Genomic DNA, 25,548 nt, shown 5'->3' on the forward strand with positions numbered 1-25,548 from the left:
CAGAAGTTTTGATCGATGGGGGTCCCAGCATTGAGACCACCACCGATCACTAAAACAAAGCAGCAGGAGTGCTCGGGTGAGCGCTGTTCCACTTAATTTCTGATTGTCTTTCCTCTGCGCGGTGTACGGACTCATAGACTTTCTATTGTGCCCATACACCTTTTGCTCGGCTATCAGAGGAAAGCCGATCAGAAACAAAGTGGCACAGCACTCACATGAGCGCTTCTGCCACTTTGTTTCAGCGATTGGTGGGGTCTCAGTGCCCGGACCCCCACCGATTAGAACATTTGACATGTCACTATGACATGTAATTTTTTTTAAAAGTTTAGTTAGTTACCCTTTAAGCAGTCAGACACCCCTTCCCAGTGCATCTGACTGACTGCTGAGTGCTCTTTGGGAGGGTCTAAGCCTCTGACACTTATGGCTCTGGGGGGAAAGGAGTTATCCCCCTATAGAACACTCAGCAGTCAATCAGACGCTCTGACCACCCCCTTGCTGTATAATAACTACTGAGGGCTCTATGGGGGAGATTATACTGCAAGGGGGGGGGGGGGTGGGGGTTCTGAGCATCCGACTTACTGCAGAGAGCTCTATGGGTGGGAAATAATTTCACACACAAAAAATGTGAAACTAAACACCCTATATACAATTCACACTAACACCACACACTATATATTCAAACCACACACACTACACGCACACACTTTATAGACTTACATTATAGACACTATAAACTCTATATACACACACACACACACACACACACACCAGAGCCTCTTCCTCTGCTGTGCTTGTGCTCTGGCTGCCTTCAGGACCTTAATCATGTGACTGTGACGTCACCACAGGTCCTTCACCTTCTAGTTGCAGTTTTGCCATTATCAGGCAGCTGCTGGAGGTTTAGACAGGAGGGACAGTGTACAGCTGCACAGAGGAGCAGACTGTCAGGTAGACTCCAGCACCTGACAGTCTGCTCTCCACAGCTGATGTGCTGTGCCCCTGTTCCCTGGCCGCAATTGGCTCCCCCTGCACATCCCCCCCCCCCTCCTCGTCATCAGCATGTAGGACCGATGACCGCTAGAATGCGGCCGGCAGCAGCCCTGGATAGTTTTTTTTAAAGGGAATGTGTTGCCAGAAAAACATGTTTTGTTTTTTTTTAATTAAACATTTAGTGTGTAGGTGATTAAACATTGTTCAAATTTTTTTTATTTTTTTCACGAGTCAGGAAATAGTATAAATTAGATTCTAATTTATAATATTTCCCATTGCTGGTCACTAGATGGAGCTATTCCCAAAATTGCAGCATTGCAAAATTGGGTAAAAAGCCCTCGCTCTAGTGAGCTCTCAGCATCCCCCCCCTCCTTTATCCTGGCTAGTGCCGGGATAAACGAGGGGTTTGAACGGTCTAACCTCCTACACTGTGTGTCGCCATTTTTTGAGCTAACACACAGTGTAGTAGGTTTACATACAGTAGTAAACGTACACAAACACGAACATACATAGAAATCTCTTACCTGCTCCTGCCGCCGCGGCTCCCTCCGGCCCGTCCGCTCCGTCTGCTGCCGCTGGTCCAAGTGCACAAGTCCGGAAGCCGCGACCGGAAGTAGTAATCTTACTGTCCGGCCGCGACTTCCGGTCCACAGGAAAATGGCGCCGGACGGCGCCAATTTCAAATTGGACTGTGTGGGAGCGGCGCATGCGCAGTTCCCACACAGACGGCGTACACAGAAGTGGATGGGACGGGACCCGTTCGCAGTCCCTATGGTACTGTGGCTGCCGTATTCCATGTCTGTATGTGTCGTTAATCGACACATACAGAAATGGAACAAAAAATGGCAGCCCCCATAGGGAAGAAAAAGTGTAAAAATAAGAAAAAGTAAAACACAAACACACAAATAAATATAAACGTTTTTAATAAAGCACTAACATCTTTAACATATTAAAAAAAAAATTGTGATGACACTGTTCCTTTAAACTTGTGTGCGGTTTGGGCCACCCGAACCGCCCATATGAGGATCCGCCACTGCCAGCTTCTTTCACTGCACAGCATGATTGTGCACAGCGTGATTGTGCAGTGAAAGAAGCTGGACTGGAACAATGAGAAATGTATGACACTGATTGGTCAGCGTCATACACTCCTCTGTACAACGCCCATTTGGTAAAAAGTAAAAAAACTGCCAGTTTTCTATTAAGAAACGAACGTATTTTTCGGACTATAAAACGCACCTAACCATAAGACGCACCCAGGTTTTAGACAACAAAAAATAGGAAAAAAATTATTTGTTAAAAAATTATTTATTCTGTTTCACCACATTCTTCTTTTTTTTTTTCTCTTTTTACACATTTTATTAGTTCCCCTGGGGGACTTGAACCAGCGGCCGCGTAACTCGCTGAGCTACGCTGCTTCCCTAACCCTCATAGTAGTGAATGGCAGTTACGGAAGCAGCGTAGCATGTGAGCTACGCTGTTCCCGTAACTACTACGGGAGAGTACAGAAAGCTAGAATGGGGTTTAGGGGCCCCGTTCTAGAGATAGGTGCGGGTCCCAGAGGTGGGACCCGCATCTACCTGACATTTATGACATATCCTGTGGATATGTCAAATGTCCTTCATAGAAAAACCCTTATAAATGCTGTGGTTGCTATTGACCGCGGCATTTAACTAGTTAAAGGGGTTTGCCATAAAACACATGTATCCCCTATCCACAGGATAGAAGCCAAATGTGGGATCGCTGGGGGTCCGACCACTGGGACCCCCAGCGATGAGGAGAACAGGGGACCGAAAGTCACCCAAAGCGCTACATGAAAAGCCTGGACCTCCGGGTTCTGTGTCTGGCTTATTTGTTCTGCAGCTCCATAGAGATCAATGCATAGCCGCTCGTGCATGCGCAGAATAATTCCATTCATCTCTACGAAGCTGCCGGAAACAACGTGGAAGCCAAAACTTGTCATGTAGCGCTCTTGGTGAGTTTCGGTCCCCGTTCTCCTTATCGCTGGGGGTCGGACCCCCAGCGATCACACATGTATCCCCTATCCTGTGGATAGGGGATACATGTGTTTTATGGCACAACCCCTTTAAACCTCCTGGAGCAGCGAAATTTCTGTTCCTGGTCTTCAGAGCAGCGTGTCAGCTGCTGACACCTGCAGTGTATGGAGCGGGCTGGGCGCGTGAGCCTGCGCCTTACATAACCCGTGCTCCATGATGTGGAGGGAACGTCATGAGTCGGGAATGGGTCAAGTAATGAAGCGGTCAGGGGGCCCGGCGATGCAGGGTCCCTTGCCTGCGGACTATAGGACGCATTGACTTTTTAGTAAGATTTATTCTTGCTAAAAACTGCGTCTTATAGTCCGAAACGTACGGTAATTAGCATAAATCTAAAATTGCTCATAACTTGCTAAAAAATGATCGTTTTTCAAAATAAAAACAACTGCTGTTATCTACATTACAGCGCCGATCAGATTATGTAGGAGATAGGGCATTTATAATCTGGTGAAAGAGCCTCTTTAACTTCAGGGGCCTTCATATCCCTGAAAAACGCTCAATCCTTCTTAATCTTTTAAAAGGTAGACATCTTCATGTCGCTTTTCTTAAAGAAACCCATTTATGTGAACAGAAACCTTTCAAATGATCTAATTTATGGTTTCCGCATGCTTAACATAGTTACACTCCTGATCCGAAATCCAGGGGGACAAGCATCCTCCCTCATCTCTCGATCCCTTCCCTGGGGATTCCTCGATTCTCGCAGTGATGGTTTGTGAACGGATGCTTTTACTCAAGGGTTCTATCGCCTCCCAAGTCTACACATTTGCTTCGCTATGCCTACCTAATGTTGGCCAAAGTACGGCTCGTATTGGTTTCTTGGAGGCTCTTCAGGAGTTTGGGGAGGGTGCCATTGTCCTCTATGGGGACTTTAACGTAGCATTGGAACCTGCTCTAGATGTTTTGACCAGAGCCGCTGTACTCTTGCTTTCTCAGGTTCGTTATATTAAACGGGCCCTTCATGATCACCACTTCATGGATACTTGGAGTTTACTGCACCCGTCAGACAGACTTCTCATTCTTTTCTTCGGCTCACTACACTTACTCCAGACTCGACCTCCTTTTTTTTTTTATTTTTTTTTATTAAACACCAAGCTCTTCGATCCCTCAAATCAGCTGACATTGATACATTTACTTACAATAATTACTTAAATAATTACAATACAACTGCCCTAGAAGCCCCGATCTCCGCACAAGAATTGTCTTATGCTCTTAAACACTCTGATGGGCAAAACTCCCGGTACTGAAGGCTTTACTTCTCCATACTATAAAAAATTCTTAAACACACTGAGCCAACACCTTCTTGCTTCCGTTAACTCATTGTCCTCCTCTACTATCCCTCCTGATTCCCTCAGAGCAGTAATTGCTAAACCTGGTAAGGATCCCTCCCAATGTGCAAGCTATAGACTGATTTCCCTCCTCAACGCAGATCTAAAGCTCTTGGCAAAGATTCTTTCTGAGCGCCTGGCAGCGTTGTTGGGGATGTCGTTTACACGGACCAGGCTGGCTTTATGACGCGCAGAGAAGCACGCGACATCACTATGAAGACAATAAATCTCATTTACAAAGCTAAGATAACGGATATACCACTCATGCTTTTGTCCACCGCCGCTGAAAAAGCTTTTGACAGAGTTAACTGGACTTGCATGGAAGAAACTCTTCTTTGACTTTGCCTCAAATCCCACATGTTGCGCTGGATAATGTCCTTGTATTCTTGTTCCCCTTCTTAAGTCTGTGTGAACTGCATCATTTCAGATGAGTTTACAATTCACAATGGGACCAGACAGGGCTGCCCATTATCTCCCTTAATTCTTATTTTAACTTTAGAACCATTTTTTTGACTTATCCGAGCAAACCCTGATATTACGGTCCTCAAAAAGGCCATGAAAGAAGATATAGTTGCAACCTATGCAGATTACCTTCTATTTTTCCTGACCTATCTGTCCATATCCCTCTCGAACCTAATGCAAGAATCCAGTTGTTCTCCAAACTTTCTCATTTCAAAATTAACTTTTCGAAATCGGAAGCCATGAACATTTCTCTCCCTCTCCCCTTATTACTTACCTTAGAGCATTAATCTGGCTTTAAATGGAACATGGTGGCCCTCAAATACTTCGAGGTTAAAATCCCAGTTGATTTGAAGGGCCTTTTCAAATTAAACCCCCCCCCCCTCTCATTGCTGACATCCAGGCTGACTGCACCAGATGGCCAAAAGGGTACATTCTCTTGGATGAGACGTTGTACCATCTTCAAAATGAATGTCTTACCGAAGCTCCTGTGCTTGTTCCAAGCTCTTCTGATTGCCATTCCAATTTCATTTTTAAAGCGGTCAACTCCTTGCAAATATCATTTGTTTGGGCACGACCTAACTATAAATATTTAGTCTAAGGCCATGACAGAATCCGAACTTGGATTTGTCCCGATACAAGATACCAGACAATTACATTTCATAGTGGACTTTCACCGCTTTTGCCGCAACATGCGTTTACGTATGTACTTCATGAATAAATCCAAGAACAAAGTCTAAAACTAACGAAATTCCACATTCCCTGCAGGCCAATAGTCAATTCGATCATGAAATAGTAAGCCATCTGTTCACTTCTTTCCTGGAAGCAGAAACGAATGAAACTACATTTAAATTGGACACTATTTCCCACAAGAAACACTCCAACTTCAATAAACATGAATTTGCAACTATTAAAAGATGACGACTCCATCATAATAAAAAGGGCTGACAAAGGAGGAGCAACCATCATTATGGACATCAACTTTTATCGCAACGAAACCTTGAGTCAATTATCAGACTGGAATATTTAAAAAAATTTAAAGGTGACCCAACAAACTATTTAAAAAAAGAAATCGACATAATAATTGACGAAGCCCTATTACTAGAGATCAGGATCTTAAAACAGCTTTAAAGAGGCTCTGTAACCAGATTATAAGTGCCCTATCTCCTACATAGTCTGATCGGCGCTGGAATGTAGATAACAGCAGTGGTTTTTATTTTGAAAAACGGATCATTTTTGAGGAAGTTATGAGCAATTTTAGATTTATGCTAATTAGTTTCTTAAAGAGGGTCTGTCACCAGATTTTGCAACCCCTATCTCCTATTGCAGCAGATCGGCGCTGCAATGTAGATAAGAGTAACGTTTTGTTTTTTTTAAAACTAGCATTTTTGGCCAAGTTATGACCATTTTTATATTTATGCAAATGAGGCTTTCTAAAGTACAACTGGGCGTGTATTGTGTATGTACATCTGGGCGTTTTTACTTGTTTTACTAGCTGGGCGTTGTGAATAGAAGTGTATGATGCTGACGAATCGGCATCATCCACTTCTCTTCACAACGCCCAGCTTCTGGCAGTGCACAGACACACATCGTGTTCTCGAGAGATCACGCTGTGTCGTCACTCACAGGTCCTGCATCGTGTCGGACGAGCGAGGACACATCGGCACCAGAGGCTACAGTTGATTCTGCAGCAGCATCGGCGTTTGCAGGTAAGTCGATGTAGCTACTTACCTGCAAACGCTGATGCTGCTGCAGAATCAACTGTAGCCTCTGGTGCCGATGTGGCCGACACGATGCAGGACCTGGGGCAGGAAGTGAGTGACGTCACAGCGTGATCTCTCGAGAACACGGCTGTGTCTGCACTGCCAGAAGCTGGGCGTTCTGAAGAGAAGTGGATGATACTTCTCGTCAGAACGCCCAGTTAGTAAAAGTAGTAAAAACGCCCCGATGTACGCACATAATACACGCCCACTTGGACTTTTACTTTAAACACGCCCACTTGGACTTTTGCAAGCCTCATTTGCATAAATACAAAAATGGTCATAACTTGGCCAAAAATGCTCATTTTTTAAAAATAAAAACGTTACTGTAATCTACATTGCAGCGCCGATCACATGCAATAGCAGATAGGGGTTGCAAAATCTGGTGACAGAGCCTCTTTAACTGGTATCGCCGCGTCCATAAAAGTCTGCACTATTATAATATAGCGTTATTTAGCCCGCTTGGTGAACGCTGTAAAAAAATATATTTAACACGAAAATTGCTGTTTTTTGGTCCCCAAAAAATGGAATAAAAAGTGATTAAAAAAAAAGATGCATGTACCCCAAAATGGTATTAATAAAAATTTCAGGACGCCCCTGCAAAAAAATAAGCCCTCATATCGCTCAATTGATGGAAAATTGTAAAAAAGTTATGGCCCTCAGAATATGGCGACACAAAGCTTTTTTTGTATTTATTTATTTTTTTAAACAAATAGGTTTTCTTTTTATAAAAGTGGTAAACTCAAAACAAAACACAAATTTGGTATCGCGGGAATAGTATTAACCCGTAGAAAAAGATGAACAGTTTTTACCGCCTGATGGACGCTGTAAAAACAACCTTCCCAAAAATGGCGTAATATTTTAACAAAAACTATTTATAAAGTTGCACCAATCACACTGACTGGCAATTTTTTTTTATTTTTTAAATAAAAAGGTCATTCAAATGTTTACATAGCTTTTAACTAAGATCTATTGCAAAGTTGATTTCATTTTAGATGCATTGGGACTATAACAGAAAAAAGATATTTGGTTGCAAAGGTGGTCTTCAAGCTGATATCAACACAATTTTACATAAGAAGCTCAATGCTTATCTTTGTGGAACAGAAATATATTTTGGAATTTTCTTTACCATTACAGGAGCCACTGGCTTTGGCTAGTGGAGCGTTGCCGGATTGGTGTGAACAATTAACCAGCAAATGTCCCTTCCTAATCCCTTTTGAGACAAGACAGCTTTATTTCACTTGTACAGCATTTGGAGCATCAAGGTAATAAATTGATCACATGGTATATGCACATTGTCACACACACTTTTACAGATAGAGACCTAGGTGTCATTATCAGGGGTTAATGTATTACACACACTATATTTTTAATAGTGTTATACAAATATTAATTCCTTTTAGATATCACTATTTTTGTATCTATTGTAATAAACTTTCTGATATTGTCCATCCCTATCTTGCATTCACCTTTAATTTAGGTTGTGCTGTGCTTTGAGCATAAGACACACATAACCCAATCCACATACCGTAGCTATAGCAATCTGTGCCAACACCTACTGAGTTTTACCAATAAGTGTGTTCAACACAAATGTCTTCATGCATACACTGCTGTCCAACAGTCATGGTTTGAACTCCTCATAAAGTTTATACTGAAAAGTTTGGGCCATGAGCACTTGTGGCTTATGTTTTGTGGAAGATATGCAACAATGTAGGGTAGCACGATGCATCGAAATATTGATACTATTTTGATTCTGCACACCCTCCAAATGGTTCAATACCGTTATTTTATGTATTTCGATACTAAGCTGTGCAGCGCACAGCTCCGTTTTGTAATACATGAATGTAGTCAGAGCGGGGCTGCGGCTGTGTAATACAGCCATTGCCCTGTTTCTGACAAGTATGCTTGTCCGGTGAGCATTATGTGATGTGGCCGGCGCTGCACCACTGAGTGCCGGCCCTGAAGACAGAGAACATTGCTGGCGCCCTGCAAAACACCCCCATGTTCTGTCTTCAGTGCCAGCGCCGCCACTCATTAGTGCAGCGCCGGCCGCATAACCTCCTACTGACCTCGCGCACACACTTATTGTCAGGAACGGGGCAATGGTTGTATTACACAGCCGCAGCCCCGCCCTAGTGGCGGAGATCAGAGGAACCTCTTTTCTCTGCCGCTTTTACCCTGAATGCTGCGATCAAAGCAGACCGCAGCATTCCAGGGGGAAATGAGAAGTGGGGATGCCCATTGGAATCCCTGTGACGCGATCGAGGGACATACCTTATATAGGCAGACAACCCAGGGTCCATTGAAGGACCCCAGGGCTGTCTGACCATATTTCCTGTTAGGAAATACCTAAGTATGTCCTAACAACTGCCTGTGAATTATCAGTACACAGGCTAATTTACTCGCATACAGATATATGCCAGTACATTAAAGTTTAAAAATAAAAAGGTAAAAAAAAATAAATATATATATATATATAACCTCCAAAATACGAGACAGCACTCCGATATTTGTGAAAAATAGGATCACTTTAATGCGACGTTTCAGCCCTGCTCCATGGGGCCTTTCTCAAGCTTGAGAAAGGCCCCATGGAGCAGGGCCGAAACGTCGCATTAAAGTGATCCTATTTTTCACAAATATCGGAGTGCTGTCTCGTATTTTGGAGGTTATTGATTACTGAGACACTGGTCAAGTGTCCGAACGGGAATCTTTTGCACCCCCCACGGAAGGAACGGTGCTGTTTTTTCTCTTTGTTTATATATATATATATATATATATATATATATACATATACACATACATACATACATACATACATACATACACATTTTTTACAATAAACATTAAAGTAAAAATCTCTATACATAAAATATACACATTCGGTAGTGTTGCGACCATAATAAAAAATTGATAGCGTAATTTTATTATGTTTACGCTGTTAAAGAAAACAAACTGATTTCTCTCACTTATTAATGTGAGGCACGTGGTATTATGAATTTTGGACCTCCATGTGCCTCACATTAATATTAATTAACCCCCATCATGTACCTCACACATTAACCCAATGTTGTCCATTATGACTGAGGAACATGATGGGGTTAATTACTATTAATGTGAGGCACATGGAGGTTCAAATTTCATCACACCTCGTGCCTCACATCAGAAAATGGAAGAACGTTGTTTTTTTTATTATTGTTGGCGAAGATGTATGTAAATTGCAAGCTGACTTGGACACACGAAGTGATTTGGCATCAACTTGGCAAATGAAGTTTAATGTAGATAAATGTAAAGTTATGCATCTGGGTACCAACAACCTGCATGCATCATATGTCCTAGGGGGAGCTATCCTGGGGGAGTCACTTGTTGAGAAGGATCTGGGTGTACTTGTAAATCATAAACTAAATAACAGCATGCAATGTCAATCAGCTGCTTCAAAGGCCGGCAAGATATTGTCGTGTATTAAAAGAGGCATGGACTCGCGGGACAGGGATATAATATTACCACTTTACAAAGCATTAGTGAGGTGTAAGGGTATGTTCACACGAGGGCGTCCGTTACGGCTGAAATTACGGGGATGTTTCATCCTGAAAACATCCCCGTAATTTCAGCCGTACCGGCATGTGCAGGCGCTTGAACGCCGCGTCCATTACGGGCGTAATTAGCGCTGCTATTCATTGGAGTCAATGAATAACGGCTCCAATTACGGCCAAAGAAGTGACAGGTCACTTCTTTGACGCGGGCGTCTATTTACGCGCCGTCATTTGACAGCGGCGCGTAAATATACGCCTCGTGTGAACAGACAAACGTCTTCCCATTGCTTTCAATGGGCAGATGTTTGTCAGCGCTATTGAGGCGCTATTTTCAGACGTAATTCGGGGCAAAAACGCCCGAATTACGTCCGTAAATAGGCCGTGTGAACATACCCTAAAGGATCTGCCTGACACAGCTTCTGTGTCGACGCCCGTGGTTACTCACTCTGCACCTGCTCCTAAGTCTGGTCGAGTGACCCCTTCTTCCACCAATCAGCCTGGGAGGCTGAGGAGTGGGAAAGCCTATCACAGCCTGGCCAGACGGAGCTAGTTCCCGCCCTCTGTCTATTTATACCTTCACTTCCTGCTCCTCCTTTGCCTGTGATTCTTTCAGTCTGTTTCCTGGCTCTGCTGCTGCTACTTACTACTTGTCTTCTGCTTCATATTGACCCTGGCTTGACTGACTATTCTCCTGCTCTGCGTTTTGTACCTCGTCCACTCCTGGTTTGACTCGGCTCGTTCACTATTCTCCTGCTCTGCGTTTTGTACCTCGTCCACTCCTGGTTTGACTCGGCTCATTCACTATTCTTGTTGCTCACAGGGTTTCCGTGGGCAACAGCCCCATTTCCCTTAGCTTCTGTGTACCCTTGTCTGTTTGTATGTCGTGCACTTAGTGAGCGTAGGGACCGTCGCCCAGTTGTACGCCGTCGCTTAGGACGGGCCGTTGCAAGTAGGCAGGGACTGAGTGGCGGGTAGATTAGGGCTCACCTGTCTGTCTCCCTACCCCGCGATTACATGAGGCCTCATCTAGAATATACAGTCCAGTTCTGGGTTCCAGTTCATAGAAAGGATGCCCAGGAGCTAGAAAAATACAAAGAAGAGCAACGAAGCTAATAAGGGGCATGGAGAATCTAAGTTATGAGGAAGGATTAAAAGAATTAAACCTATTTAGCCTTGAAAAAAGACGACTAAGGGGGGACATGATTAACTTAAATAAATATATGAATGGCACATACAAAAAATATGGTGAAATCCTGTTCCATGTAAAACCCGCTTAAAAAACAAGGGGGCACTCCCTCCGTCTGGAGAAAAAAAGGTTCAACCTGCAGAGGCGACAAGCCTTCTTTACTGTGAGAACGGTGAATCTATGGAATAGTCACCGCAGGAGCTGGTCACAGCAGGGACAGTAGATGGCTTTAAAAAAGGCTTAGATCATTTCCTGGAATGACAAAATATTAGCTCCTATGTGTAGAAATTTTTCCCTTCCCTTTTCCCATCCCTTGGTTGAACTTGATGGACATGTCTTTTTCCAACCGTACTAACTATGTAAATATGTATTGTTTTGGTATCGAGTATCGCAATACTACACAAAGTATCGGTATTGAAGTCCAAATTCTGGTATCGTGACAACCCTACAACAATGTGCTGTAAAATAACGTTATCTCTAATATATATACATATAGATCATCGTCCCCTGCAATTAAATGTTTACTGGAGGTTCATTACCCTACTTTGAACTATGCTTTCTTCTATTTGGTTTAGAGCTATTGTGTGGCTGCAGAACAGACGGGAGGCCACTGTGGAGAGGAGTAGGACAGCCAGTGCAGTTCGTAGGGATGACCCTGGCGAATTTAGAGTTGGACGTTTGAAGCACGAGAGAGTAAAGGTTCCACGAGGGGAATCATTGATGGAATGGGCGGAGAATGTCATGCAGATTCATGCAGACCGGAAGTCTGTGCTTGAGGTAAACCTTTGTGGTCTCCATTCCAATGTTTTTCTGTTACTCTGTATAAAGTGAGACGTACTGTAGCTGTCATGGCCGCATCAAAGGGGTTGCACAGGATTAGAAAATTATTTTAAATTCAGTGCCACATCTGTCCACATGTTGTATGTGTGTGTGATATTGCAGCTCCGACCCATGAACTGCAACACCAGGCATAACCCATGGACAGGTGTGGTGCTATTTTTGAAAGAAAGCATGTCTTTCTAATGCTGGACAACCCCTTTAAGAACAGAAGCCTTGGCGCTAATTTGAGCATAGCCTAAGTTCTGTATATTTGTGTTTGTTTACTCAATAGTTTATTCATCCATCTTAAAGGCCCTGACCTGGCCGCAATGCGGTCAACAACTGCGTCGGTTCCATGTTATGCATGGCTGTCAAATTTCCTGTAAATGCCCACGCGTTATTGTGGGTAAAACGGCTCTTGACCTGTAAAATCTTACGCCCATAAAGGGTGTATTAATTAATTAATGGCCGCATGATCTTGCAGGTAAAGGGCCGTTTTAGGGGGCCTTAACCTAATTGTCACTGTATTTCTTGCAGGTGGAATTTCTTGGAGAGGAAGGGACTGGGCTGGGACCTACCCTTGAATTTTATGCCCTGGTGGCAGCAGAGTTTCAGAAAACAGACTTGGGGATTTGGCTGTGTGATGATGACTTCCCAGATGATGAATCTCGACAGGTAACAAGCACAGACTGGAGATGAAACAATTTAAAGGGGTTGTCCCACCAGGACAACTCCAGCCCACATGCCCCATTAGGGCATATGGACATCATAGAAGGTGGAGGGGGTGTGCCCCCCTCTGAGTCAGAATGGAGACCTGTTCTGGTGTATCTGGCCTTTACTTTGAAATACAAGTCATTTTTAATGGCCAGCATTTAATGTATGCTACAAATTTATGGCCAGATGCGGCTTTTCCCTGCAATAACGGCTTATTTAATGGGGTTTAGAGAACTGTGTCCATCCGCTGATCACTGCGCTGACTTCCATGTAAAAAGGAATTGACAACTCCCTTTCAAAGAGAAGCCGGACTGCCGTGGGTCTGGCTTCTCTTTTCTCCTTGATCAGCTACTATAGTGGGGGAAGCTGGGCCAGATACACATTTGCCTTTTTCAGTGGCCGCCAAATTAATGATGTCCATGTAATGCATGGATGCACTGGGACTGCTGTTACAGAGGGGCTCCCAAGCAAGGGGGGACACCCCCTCTGTGATGTCTATATGCCCTATAAGGGCATGTGGACTGGGGTTGTCCCATCAGAAACATGCATATTGTTTATCTACGTATTTTCAAACATCGTATTTTGTTAATAAAATGGCAGTATTTTTGTTGAAAAGATGATTCTAATAGTAAACTCATCCAAATATGAACTTCATATATTTATTTTTAAAAAGAACCGTATGTTGACTCAAATCTTGTGAGAAAAAAATTTGAATATATTTGTAATTTATCAAATAAAATTTAAATAACTACACTCCTCAACATTGAAATTGCAACACCAAGAATGACAAGCCGTAAGGTAATGCAAATTGAGAAAGTAGCGTGTTTCGTGAAGATCTACAAATCATCTAATTTTCAAGCTCCTAGCTCCAATCTGGCATGTGGGATGGGCATGAAAGCCAGATTAAAAGCAAAGGTTTTTTTAGCCACATGAAACCTTTAAAAATTGTATTATGTCAGGGGTCTCAAACTCGGCCGGGTAAGTGGACCACATATAGAAAAAATGGGAAGTTGACGGGCCGCATTACTTTCAAATTTGATACAATACAAAATTATTGTTAATCAATTAGTTATTTGAACTACTATAACAAGTGTCGCTAAATGCAGTCCGACGGCTCAGTTAGCAGTGTTTGGCAGACACACATGTCAAGATTGGGCAGCCCCTTTTTAGAGATGCTGCCGCAGTGCCCTCTGTGGATGCTGCCGCAGTGCCCTCTGTGGCTGCTGCCACACACACCCCAAGTAGATGGCTCCATTGGGGCTCCCTCTAGGAGTTGAATCCCCAGCCAGAGCGTTGCCGACGCTTTGGCTGGGGATTCCTCTACTGTTGGAGCCCCTGACGTCACTGTCCATACAACGTGATGTCAGGGGATCCTCCTGGACTGGAATGTGATATCAGGGGCAACCCCGGAGCCGGAGTCCTGGAGCAGAGCACTAGTATAGGCTCCGCGCCAGAACTCTGGGGAAGCCATTAACATCAGTCTCCATATATGGACAGTAATGTCAGGGGCTTGCCCAGAGCTGGCGTCCCGGAGCAGAGCCGCTTCTAGCATTCTGCCTGGGATTCCAGCTCTGCTCCTGACATCACTGTCCATATATGGACATGGATGTCCGGGGCAACCCCAGAGCTGGAGTCCCGGGCAGAGCGCTAGCAGGCTCTTCCTGGGACTCCAGCTGTACTCTTGACATCACTGGGACTCCTGCTCTGGGGAAGCCCCTGACATCACTGTTGCTGTATGGACAGCGATGTCAGAGGCTTGCCCAGAGTACCAGAGCAGAGACTATACTAGCGCTCTGCCCGGGACTCCGCTCTGGGGAAGACACTGACAACACTGTCCATATGTGGAAAGCGATGTCAGAAGATTCCACAGAGTCCCGGGGCAGAGCCGATACCAGCACTCTGCCCGGGACTCTGCTCTGGGGAAGACCCTGACACACTGTCCATATATGGACAGCGATGTCATGGAATTCCACAGGGTCCCGGAGCAGAGAGTATACTAGCGCTCTGCATGGGACTCCGGCTCTGGGGAAGCCCCAGACATCGCTGTTCATATGTGGACAGCGATGTCAGGGAATTCCAGAGTCCTGGAGGAGAGTCTGTACTAGCGGCTCTGTGTCCCGCGGGCTGCAGATGACAGCCCCAGGGGCCGCATGCAGCCCACCGGCCGCGTGCTTGAGACCCCTGTATTATGTCGTTTGGGATGATTGTGCGATGCCTCCTGTTCGTCGACGTGTCAGTTGTCGCCACTTGTCGCAAACTGAGAAGGACAGAATCCTTGAACTGAGAGACGTTGGTTTATCACTCCGGCAGATCGCTATGTGCCTAGGCCGAGATGTCAGCACTGTTCAACGTTGCGTGTCCCGGAGGTTGGGAGAACAACAACTGGAATGACAGCAAGAAGTGCACAGAGGTGAACCTCTCCACGGACAGATCGTCTTTTAGGAAGAATGGCGCGTAGTGATCTATTCTGAACTGCAAGTGAAATTGGACGTCACATCGCAAGCCTAGGGCGGCAGCTAGTGTCGAAACAAACCATCAGAAGGCGTTTGCGCGACATTGGGCTACGAGCGAGACATCCAGCTACAGGTGTTCTATTGACCACACGCCACCGCTCTCAAAGGCTATCATGGTGCACAGCAAGACGGCAATGGAGGCTGGAATGGAGGTCTATCCTTTTCAGCAAGGAGTTCTGCTTTTGTCTCTGATTCAATGATAGCCGGAGAGTGGTCTGAAGAGGCCTTCACAATGGAACGTCACTCCCAGGATTATAGTGAGGGGTGGCATAATGTACGGTAGCTGGACCCCTCTAGTCTTCGTTTCAGGTACATTAACAGCTCGGCGTTACTTTGATTTGATCGTGGAATCAGTGGTACGCCATTTCTCCAAAGTGTCCTAGAAGCCGTTTTTCAACAGGACAACACCCGGCCGCATTTTACTCATGCTACTGTGAGCAGCCTGCCTGGCCTAAATGTGCTACCATAGCCTGCAGCGTCTCTGGACTTGTCTCCCATCAAGCTCATCTGGGACATTAGCTGTCGGCAATTGCAAGGGGAGCTGCCAGCAGCCAAACTTAATTATTTGTGTGCCCAAGTGCATTCATCCTGGCACATTCCTCAGACAACGATTAATAACCTCATCGATAGCATGCCAAGGCGTATAAGTGCGTGGCGCTCATACTCTATACTGAATAAATCAAGATGTTTTGGAGTATTTTGTTTTCATTTTTTGTATCATTTGCATATCATTAACATGTCTATCAATCCTGTGATTTTCACAATTCCAAAACTTGTCCTTCTTGGTGTTGCAATTTCAGTGTTGAGGAGTGTATATTTGGTTGGATATCCACTTGATAAAAGAACAAAGTTGTCAGTTAGATCAACCAACAAACAAATAAACCAAGCAGTTCCGTTTACCCCATAGATGGCCACCCAGCATTTCGGTTGAGAAACTGCCTGGGCTACTGAAAAACTCAAGCAGTTATTGTGTTCATAGAAATATATATTATGTCAGAATTGTAGTTTCTCGGTATGCCTTAGGGTATGTTCACACGCCCTATTTACGGACGTAATTCAGGCGTTTTACGCTTCGAATTACGGCCGAAAAAACGGCTCCAAACCGTCTGCAAACATCTGCTCATTGAATTCAATGGGCCTTACGGTGTTCTGTGCAGACAGGTTTTTTTTTTACGCGCCGCTGTTAAAAGACGGCACATAAAAAGACGCCCGCCTCAAAGAAGAGCATGTCACTTCTTGGGACGTAATTGGACTCCAATGAAAACCAGCTCCAATTACGTCCGTAAAAGACGCCGCGAAAAACGCGTGCACTTGTCAAAACGTCTGAAATTCAGCTGTTTTTGCCTGAAAACAGCTCTGTAATTTCAGACGTAATTGGCGTTGCTGTGTGAACATACCCTCATAGTAGGATAAGATTCTAGTTAAACACTAATATCTAACCTTTGTGTTATTTCGTAGGTTGACTTGGGTGGTGGCTTGAAACCTCCTGGATATTATGTGCAGCGGTCATGTGGACTTTTTGTAGCTCCCTATCCTCAAGACAGTGAAGAACTGGATAGGGTGACCAGGCTTTGTCATTTTCTGGGTATATTTTTGGCAAAATGCATACAGGACAATCGCCTAGTAGACTTGCCTATTTCTAAGCCCTTCTTCAGGCTCATGTGTATGGGGGATATCAAAAGCAATATGAGCAAACTGTTGTATGCCTCTAGGGGTGAGGAAAGTGATCACTGTACTGAAAGTCAATCTGAAGCCTCCACAGAAGATGGACATGATGCCTTCTCCGTGGGAAGCTTTGAGGAAGACTCCAAATCTGAGTTCATCTTGGATCCACCAAAGCCAAAACCACCAGCTTGGTTCCAGGGTATATTGACATCGGAGGACTTTGAACTTGTAAACCCACACCGTGCACGGTTCCTCAGAGATATTCGTGAACTGGCTGTAAAAAGGAGACACATTCTAAGCAATCGCAGCTTGTCTGAGGATGAGAAAAATACACAACTCCAAGAGTTAATGCTAAAGAATCCATCTGGTTCTGGACCTCCAGTCAGCATTGAAGACTTAGGGTGAGATTGGGGGAACGTTTATAGTCTGAGGGGACTGTGAGATTTATAGAAGAGCTGTAGGAAGATATTTTTTTTGGTGTGGGGGAGGGTTCTTGGGATTTAAGCACACCTTCATATGAAAGACTTTTTCCTGAATCAATTGTTATATAGGACATTCATCCTGAACAGTTGCTTTCAGAGGTTCTTACTTTGTACATCAAACATTTTCTCTCTACCATTCTTTTATAACATTGCACTGTTAACCTCCACATGTACATAAAATATCTTGACTTTGGACTGTTTTTCCACTCAGGCTTAATTTCCAGTTCTGTCCTTCATCTCGTGTTTATGGCTTCAGTGCAGTAGACCTGAAACCGAATGGTGAGGATGAGGTAAGCAAATCAGATTTACTTATTTTTCTACAAAAATGTGCAGTTTTTTCCTTATCTATTAAGAAGAAATTATGGTTTTTATATCAATAAAATGTAATCGTTGCATCATGGAAAGCTATGAAAACTCTTCTACTATACATTGTTTTGATTTCTCATACACACTGCTTACAGTCAGTGAATAGAAACATTTGTGTTTAGAGCAAGCAGCTGAAAATGCATCCTGTTCTTAACCAACTGACACGTGTTCTCCTCATTACAAGGGAGCTCCAACACCGAGGCGTACTGCTGTGTCAGGCTTATTATCAACAAAATTGAAGCAGGAAGTGCGTTAGAAATCTGTGCCACTTTTCACTGCGGGAGAATAGGTTAAATTAGATGGACTCCATTATTGTATATGTGGCTAGCACTCATTTAACTCTTTCTTGCAGATGGTGACTATAGACAATGCTGAGGAATATGTTGATCTGATGTTTGACTATTCCATGCAGACTGGTGTTCAAAAACAAATGGAGGCATTTAGAAGTAAGTCCAGTGCGGTAAATGTACATGATCGTTACACAATAAATGTGTTTTACATTAGTCATGTTGGAATATAAAGTGGGGTTGGAATATAAAGTGGATTTATCATTTCTGCGGAAACTACATGATGTGGTATTTGATATGAAGTTTGCTCCTGATATGTAGTAGTGTCTGCACCAATTCCGTTACGTGTGGACAAGCCCTTACTGTTGCTATTTTCCAGGAGTTCCTGAAAATCAAGGCATTTCCTTTCCTGAAATTACATGCCCTACCCAATATATTAATGGTCTACATAAATAGAGTAAAAAAAAACATTTACGTTGTCTTTTCCCTAGATGGCTTTAATAAAGTATTCCCTATGGAGAAACTGGGTTCTTTCAGCCCTGAGGAGGTCCAGATGATTCTTTGTGGAAACCAGTCTCCCTCCTGGTCTGCTGAAGATATTATCAATTACACAGAACCCAAGCTGGGCTACACAAGAGAAAGGTATGTTATTATTCATGGGAAAAATGTTAAAGGGAAGGTGTCATGACATATATTTTTATTTTTTTTAATCATATTGCTTTTAGTATGATAAAAAAATAAAATGTATTTATTTATGTTCTTGTGTTCTACTTTTTACTTTTTTTTATTTTTACTTCTCTATGGGGGCTGCCATTTTTTTTTCATCTCTGTATTAACGACACATACAGAGATGGAATACGGCACATACATCCCCATAGAGAATGGGAACGGGAGCCGTTCCATTCACTGCAGCGTACGCCGTCTGTGTGGGAACCGCGCATGCGCCACTCCCACACAGACCAAAACAAAGCTCGTTCACAGAGCGAAATCCGGCGCCATTTTCATGTGGACCGGAAGCCGCTGCCGGACAGTAAGATGACAACTTCCGGCCGCGGCTTCCGGCCTATTGCGAAGGCGCAAGGAATAGGAGCGGAGGCAGGAGCAGGTAAGTTATGTTTGTGTATGTGATGTGTGTATTATGTTCGTGTTATACTGTCTGATTACCACTGTATCTAATCCTCCTACACTGTGCATTCGCTCAGAAAATGGCGGCACACAGTGTAGGAGGTTTGAAGATTCAACCCCCTCCTCCTCCTGGATAAGGGAGGGGGGATTGTGTGAGGATACTAGAGCGAGTGTGTTTACCCCAAATTTGCAGCATAAAGCAAGGAGGTTGCTTTACCACATTGACCATGCTGCAATTTTGGGAAGTACTCCGCTCCCTCTAGTGCCCAGCACATGGAAATGTTATAAATTAGAATCTAATTTATAATATTTCCTGACTTGTGAAAAAATGTAAAAAAATTCATCACTTAAATAATAATTGTTTAAAAAAATAAATTTCTAGCGACACATTCTCTTTAACGTCTCATAGGTATTTCACTGCTGGAGAGAGCTCCACGCTTTAAGTCGAATTACTTTTTTTTAAGCCGTAGTATAAAAAGGTCAAGGTTAGTGATTATTTGCTCACTGAAGGATAGAGTTGAATTTATGTTCAATAACTCAGATGTTTTTTATTGTTATTTACATTGCTTTCATTTCTGTAAGAAATGTTGAATTTTCGTTTTAAGGCTATGTTCACACGGGGTATTTTGCCGAGTTTTTTGACACGGAAACCGCGTCGCAAAACTCGGCAGAAACGGCCCGAGAACGCCTCCCATTGATTTCAATGGGAGGCGTCGGCGTCTTTTTCCCGCGAGCAGTAAAACTGCCTCGCGGGAAAAAGAAGCGACATGCCCTATCTTCGGGCGCTTCCGCCTCTGACCTCACATTGACTTCAATGGGAGGCAGGAGAAAGCGTACTTCTCGTTGTTTTATGCCCGCGGCACTCAATGGCCGCGGGCGAAAATCGGCGTGCAGGGAGAGGAATATCTGCCTCAAAGTTCCAAATGGAATTTTGAGGCAGATATTCCTCCCCCAAAATACTCCGTGTGAACATAGCCTAACAAATCATGTTTTCTGTGTTTTTATTTTTCATTTTGTGGGCTCATTTCTGACCACTCTTTACATAAAAACTATTAAGAAACGTGTCCAACTGAGCTGGATTAAATATACAGACAGCAACAAACGAGTCAAAATAGAAAAAAATGTAATTGTTATATAATCTAGCACTCTTGTTATAATATATGTGCTGACAATGTTATTCAACGATGGAGCTTCGTTTGACAGTTTTATTGATTGTATAACTAAAATTTGTGCAACTTTCTAAATTGAATTTCTCAACATTTTAAAGATCTTTGCAGTCACTGAATAGAGAGAGATCAGAATTCTTGCATACACTTAGTGGCAGAAAGCCTGTCCTTATCTAGTCCTGTTCACACAGGGGCGCAGCTTGTTATTAGATATAGCTCTGATACTCTAACAGAGTTTTTGAGATATTCAGCCTCTAAATGTAAGTTAATTTGATTTTCACGGCAAGTGGTGATCTCTAAAGATAAAGTATACTAGAAATTTGCACATATACAATGAATAAGCTTTATTTATATAACTAAAAAACATTTTTAAAACCTTTCAGATTTCTATTTGTTCAACTACTTGGGAACTATAAAGACTTCAAGTAGTTCTCTAGTGAACTGACAAAATTATTCTTGAACTTTCCTCTCTTGTAGCCCGGGCTTCCTTCGTTTTGTACGAGTCCTCTGCGGCATGTCCTCTGATGAGAGGAAGGCTTTTCTACAATTTACAACTGGTTGCTCTACGTTGCCCCCTGGAGGACTAGCCAATCTGCACCCACGCCTAACAGTTGTAAGAAAGGTGAGCTCTGCAAGATATTTTTATTTATTTTTTTTGTCTTAAACTATGATCTTGCTACGACTAAATGTCACTTCAGAACATTGGAGTTAAAAAAATAAAGATATTATAGGGCAGTGAACATTATTTTGTTTCAAAATAAGAAACTGGCCAAGGAATACTTAGGCCAAAAATAAAAAGAATTAATAGTGCTCCTAAATCCTTGGGTGTACCAAGCCCTGAACCAATGAACTGCTAAATTGTGACATGTCTTTGTGAAAGGTCCAGGATGAAGTTTCTCCCATAAAGAGTTTTTAGAAATCAATGTGCCACAAGTCCTTGGGTGGGTTTACTCAGATGCAGTTGAGAAAACAAAGGAAATTTGCTTTGCTACAGTGTTTTTTTTCTTTTGTGGCATACAGAAAATCCTGCAGCAAAGCGGTTTTCCTTTTATTCCGCCAGGTTACCTGTTGCCGATATCTTGACGTGTTTCGTTATTTTGCAATCTTTGCAGACTTTCATTGATTATATTTCTCATGGAATCTGACAGAATTAATTTGTGGACTTCTTCTTTTTCTAAGGTTGATGCAACTGATTCTAGCTATCCATCTGTGAATACCTGCGTGCATTATCTTAAATTGCCGGAATATTCTTCGGAGGAGATCATGAGAGACCGCCTGCTTGCTGCTACCATGGAGAAAGGATTCCATCTGAACTGAGAGTCACCCTGGGCAGACAGGACAATGAATGGTTACTTGGGGCACTCCCTCTCTCGTGTTCGTGTGCTGAGAAAAGACATGGCCTTTCTTCTTCTCGCTATGTGTTTCTTACACTCCCTCTGCGAGGCTTTAAGTGAGAGAGTGGGTGTAATGCCTTTTCTGTTATTTGTTTTCTTGTTCGCTGCTAATGATAAAATGGTCTCTTCTCCTGGCATGACTGACTGAAAACACTTAGACTGCCCCTTCATCCTGGCAGCAGCTGGTTTGGAGGGCAGAAAAAGCCTCTCATATATGCCTCTTAGGATCACTGCTTGTCAGCACTCAGACATTGTAAAAGTGTATGAACATAATACACTACGTTAGCATCTCCTGGTCCCCGCTGTCCTGCATCCAACTCTCATTTTGCTAGCTTTATACTAACATGCCAGAAAGCTGCTGACATGAAACGTGGACACCTGATGCTTTTCTTTTTTCTTCATTATTTTTCCATTTTATTTGTAATGGTGCCTGCACTATTTAAATGCCCCTAGTGTTTACTTAGTATTTTTCTTTCTCCTTATGTTATAACCATGCACCTTTTGTTATTAGTGTCCTCCTTAATCTGGAAGGATTGGAATTTTTTAAAGCCCCTGCTATGCAGATAACTGAAGTATTTGTGCAAAATACAAATAAATCTTCAATGCTATAATTCAATATCTACAACAATGTACAATGGCATAGAGCCAATTCTACCCCTTCATTGTTCAGGGTAACTTTCAACTCCTGTGTAGAAGGCCATACCTCGCACTTAAGGGGTTAAAAAAAAAGATCGCTCTCTTGTATTTTCTTTGTATATTATAAACATTTATTTAACTTGTTGCAGTTTGAAGTAAAAAATAAAAAAGTTAATAAAGAATTTAAAACAACACATTTCCAGTATGTGAAAAATAAATATATGCAGTCTGAAACATGAGCCCTTCTCAATCCTTTGTTTACATGATTACAAAACTGATTCATGCACATACATTGCTGCCACTAAAGGCCCCTTTACGCAGGCCGATGATCGAGGGAACAGAACGCTAGTTTCCAAGCATCGGACATATAAAAGGGCCCAGCAGTCAGCAGACAAGCAAGCAACGCCTATTTGCCGGCTGAGCCGCTTTTTACGTGGTCATAAAAATCGTTGTCAGCACATCCACCCGTGTAAACTGGATGTGCTACCGACAATGATACAAACTGTATGGCGACTAACTATCTCTTTAATCACCATACAGTACAATGATATATAAATAGAAATAAACAACCGCCGATCCAAGTGTTATATCGTTGATCGGTGTTCATTTACTGGCATATGTTTGGCAGTGTAAAAGGACCCTAAGAAACTGACAACCTTAATCTTAAAGAGCCTCTGTCACCAGATTATAAGTGCCCTATCTCCTACATAATCTGATAGGCGCTGTAATGTAGATAAGTTGTTTTTTTTATTTTGAAAAACCATCATTTTTGAGCAAGTTATGCACAATTTTAGATTTATGCTAATTCGTTTCTTAATGCCCAACTGGGCGTTTTTTTACTTTTGATCAAGTGGGCGTTGTAAAGAGGAGTGTACGACGCTGACCAATCAGTGTCATACACTTCTCTCCATTCATGTCCATTTGTACTCAGCGCAGCGTGATCTCGCGAGATCACGCTGTGCTGTCACATACACCCACATTAACTTTACTGAAGTGTCTTGAGAGTGAATAGACATCACCTCCAGCCAGGACGCAATGTTTATTCACACTCTTGACACTTCGGTAAAATTTGTGTGGGACTTAATCACTGCACAGCGTGATCTCGAGAGATCACGCTGTGAATGACAGCATGCTGTCATTCACAGAGAGATCACGCTGTGTAGCGATTAAGTCCCACACAAACTTTACCGAAATGTCAGGAGTGTACAGCAGACAATGGCTGTGAGCTCATGCTCCTGAGGGACCGTCACGTTGTATAAAATTCAAAGCGTTTCTATATTTGTCCCAGCGCTACATGTGACGGTCCTGTACATCGCTCGGTCAATGCCACTGTGCTAGCCTCCTCTCACTAGTCACACACACACACACACACTGCTGCTGAGTATTCCCTCCATCCTCCGTGATTGTCCACACAATGGCCACGCTCAGGGTACATGCAGTACACGACAATGAGCAGCGGCCGCTTGTGATTGAGGGCTGAACACGTGAATGGGAGGCGGGCAGGGAAGAGCGGCACGGCCGGGCTCTGCATTCGTTTGTTCTCCTGCAGGGAAGCATACAGCTGTGCCCCTGCCATGTGTTCCACTCTAAAGCGCTGGTGCTGGGGATAGTCTTGAACTTAGAATAGGTACGTACATGGCTGCTGAGCGTGTGTGACCTGAGGTAGATAGAATACCAACTCTATTCCCTGGAGTATAGGAGCTAGTTCTCAATGAGCAGCATGCTATCATTCACAGCGTGATCTCGCGAGATCACGCTGTGCAGCGATTAAGTCTCACACGAACTTTCCCGAAGTGTCGGGAGTGTGAATAGACATCACATCCTGGTTGGAGGCAATTTCTATTCACTCTCAAGACACTTCAGTAAAGTTACTGTGGGTGTATGTGACAGCACAGTGAGACCACGCTGTGCTGAGCAAATGAATGGAGAGTGTATGACGCTGATTGGTCAGCGTCATACACTTCTCTGTACAAAGCCCACTTGGTCAAAAGTTAAAAAATGCCCAGTTGGGCATTAAGAAACTAATCCGCATAAATCTAAAATTGCTCATAACTTGCTCAAAAATGATTGTTTATCTAAATAAAAAACACTGTTATCTACATTACAGCGCTGATCAGATTATGTAGGAGACACGGCACTTATAATGTGGTGAGAGATCCTCTTTAATAAGGTTATATATTAACATGAGGCTTTTTTTTTTCTTGTCATTTTTGAAAACACGGAATCCCCCCCCCCCACCCCACCCCACCCCACCAAAAAAATCATCATAAAAGTCTCATGTAAATATACCCTTATAGAAGCCCAACTCTGGCTGAGAGCCTTGTAGGTCTGGTTACATGCGGCATGTGAATACCATGATACTTATTATCCATCTTTTATAGCAGTTCAGTCCCCAATTGGAATCGATGCTTTGTTCTGGTGTGCCACAGTAGTTAAATATTCGGAGTTATTACCAATAGTATTAGCCTATGGGGGTTTACATGAAATTTAGGGTTTTGTTTACGGGACCTCCATAGAGTATGAATGGCAAAAACCTGCGATATTGTAATGTGATTGCAAACTGTGATACTCACGATGTCTAAAATCACCAAGGGGGTAGTGGGCTTATCTTAGAGAAGTGCTCTCTACAGATTTGTGCCGCAGAAAAGTGGTTGTCACTTAAACCCAATTCTACTTCTGCCAGAATAAGGAATCCATGATAAACCTGCAGCAACCGTGCAGTCTGGACATATAAAAGCATCCAAATGTCTTTGTTTCTGGTTGCCTTTTAACTCCTCAAATATTGTATAAGCTTTGATAAATAAGTATATGTATGCAGCTAGAGAGCATTGTGTGCACGTCCGGGAAACTCAGCTGTCTCCGACTTTATCAAGCACTAGGAGTGGTGCCAGAATCCGACTCTTGTTTGTTTCTACTGCGCAGCCATTTAACACCATCTCATCCAAAATGATATGTACCTTGTCGAGATTGAACATGATCTGTACGTCAAGAGTGAAGGAAAGGATATTGCCTGCATGTCATTAAAATGGTAATACAGAGTTTGTTAGGGGGAAAAACAGCAAACTGTCTCTTAATCTGTTTCT

At 43.2% G+C, this 25,548-nt stretch overlaps 2 protein-coding genes across 13 annotated transcripts in view; one reads left to right on the plus strand and one right to left on the minus strand.

The window, feature by feature from the left end:
- Window positions 1-22,704, plus strand: part of HECTD1 (HECT domain E3 ubiquitin protein ligase 1) — a 105,585-nt gene extending 82,881 nt beyond the window's left edge. For all 12 annotated transcript variants that reach the window (XM_075843666.1, XM_075843672.1, XM_075843671.1 and 9 more), the window contains 9 exons: window positions 7,720-7,847; window positions 11,874-12,075; window positions 12,655-12,792; window positions 16,803-17,410; window positions 17,703-17,781; window positions 18,210-18,303; window positions 18,636-18,786; window positions 20,913-21,057; window positions 21,615-22,704. In XM_075843666.1, the coding sequence (XP_075699781.1) occupies window positions 7,720-7,847; window positions 11,874-12,075; window positions 12,655-12,792; window positions 16,803-17,410; window positions 17,703-17,781; window positions 18,210-18,303; window positions 18,636-18,786; window positions 20,913-21,057; window positions 21,615-21,752 (1,683 nt within the window). In that variant the 3' untranslated portion in view covers window positions 21,753-22,704. The remainder of the gene's footprint in view (window positions 1-7,719; window positions 7,848-11,873; window positions 12,076-12,654; window positions 12,793-16,802; window positions 17,411-17,702; window positions 17,782-18,209; window positions 18,304-18,635; window positions 18,787-20,912; window positions 21,058-21,614) is intronic.
- A 2,010-nt stretch (window positions 22,705-24,714) lies between these two features.
- The window catches only part of AP4S1 (adaptor related protein complex 4 subunit sigma 1), a 47,572-nt gene continuing 46,738 nt past the window's right edge, over window positions 24,715-25,548 (minus strand). Inside the window, exon 6 of the mRNA XM_075844286.1 lies at window positions 24,715-25,443. Within this exon, the coding sequence (XP_075700401.1) occupies window positions 25,315-25,443 (129 nt within the window). The 3' untranslated portion in view covers window positions 24,715-25,314. The remainder of the gene's footprint in view (window positions 25,444-25,548) is intronic.

This window comes from Rhinoderma darwinii, chromosome 12 (genome assembly GCF_050947455.1).
Source record: "Rhinoderma darwinii isolate aRhiDar2 chromosome 12, aRhiDar2.hap1, whole genome shotgun sequence".
NCBI lineage: Eukaryota > Metazoa > Chordata > Amphibia > Anura > Rhinodermatidae > Rhinoderma > Rhinoderma darwinii.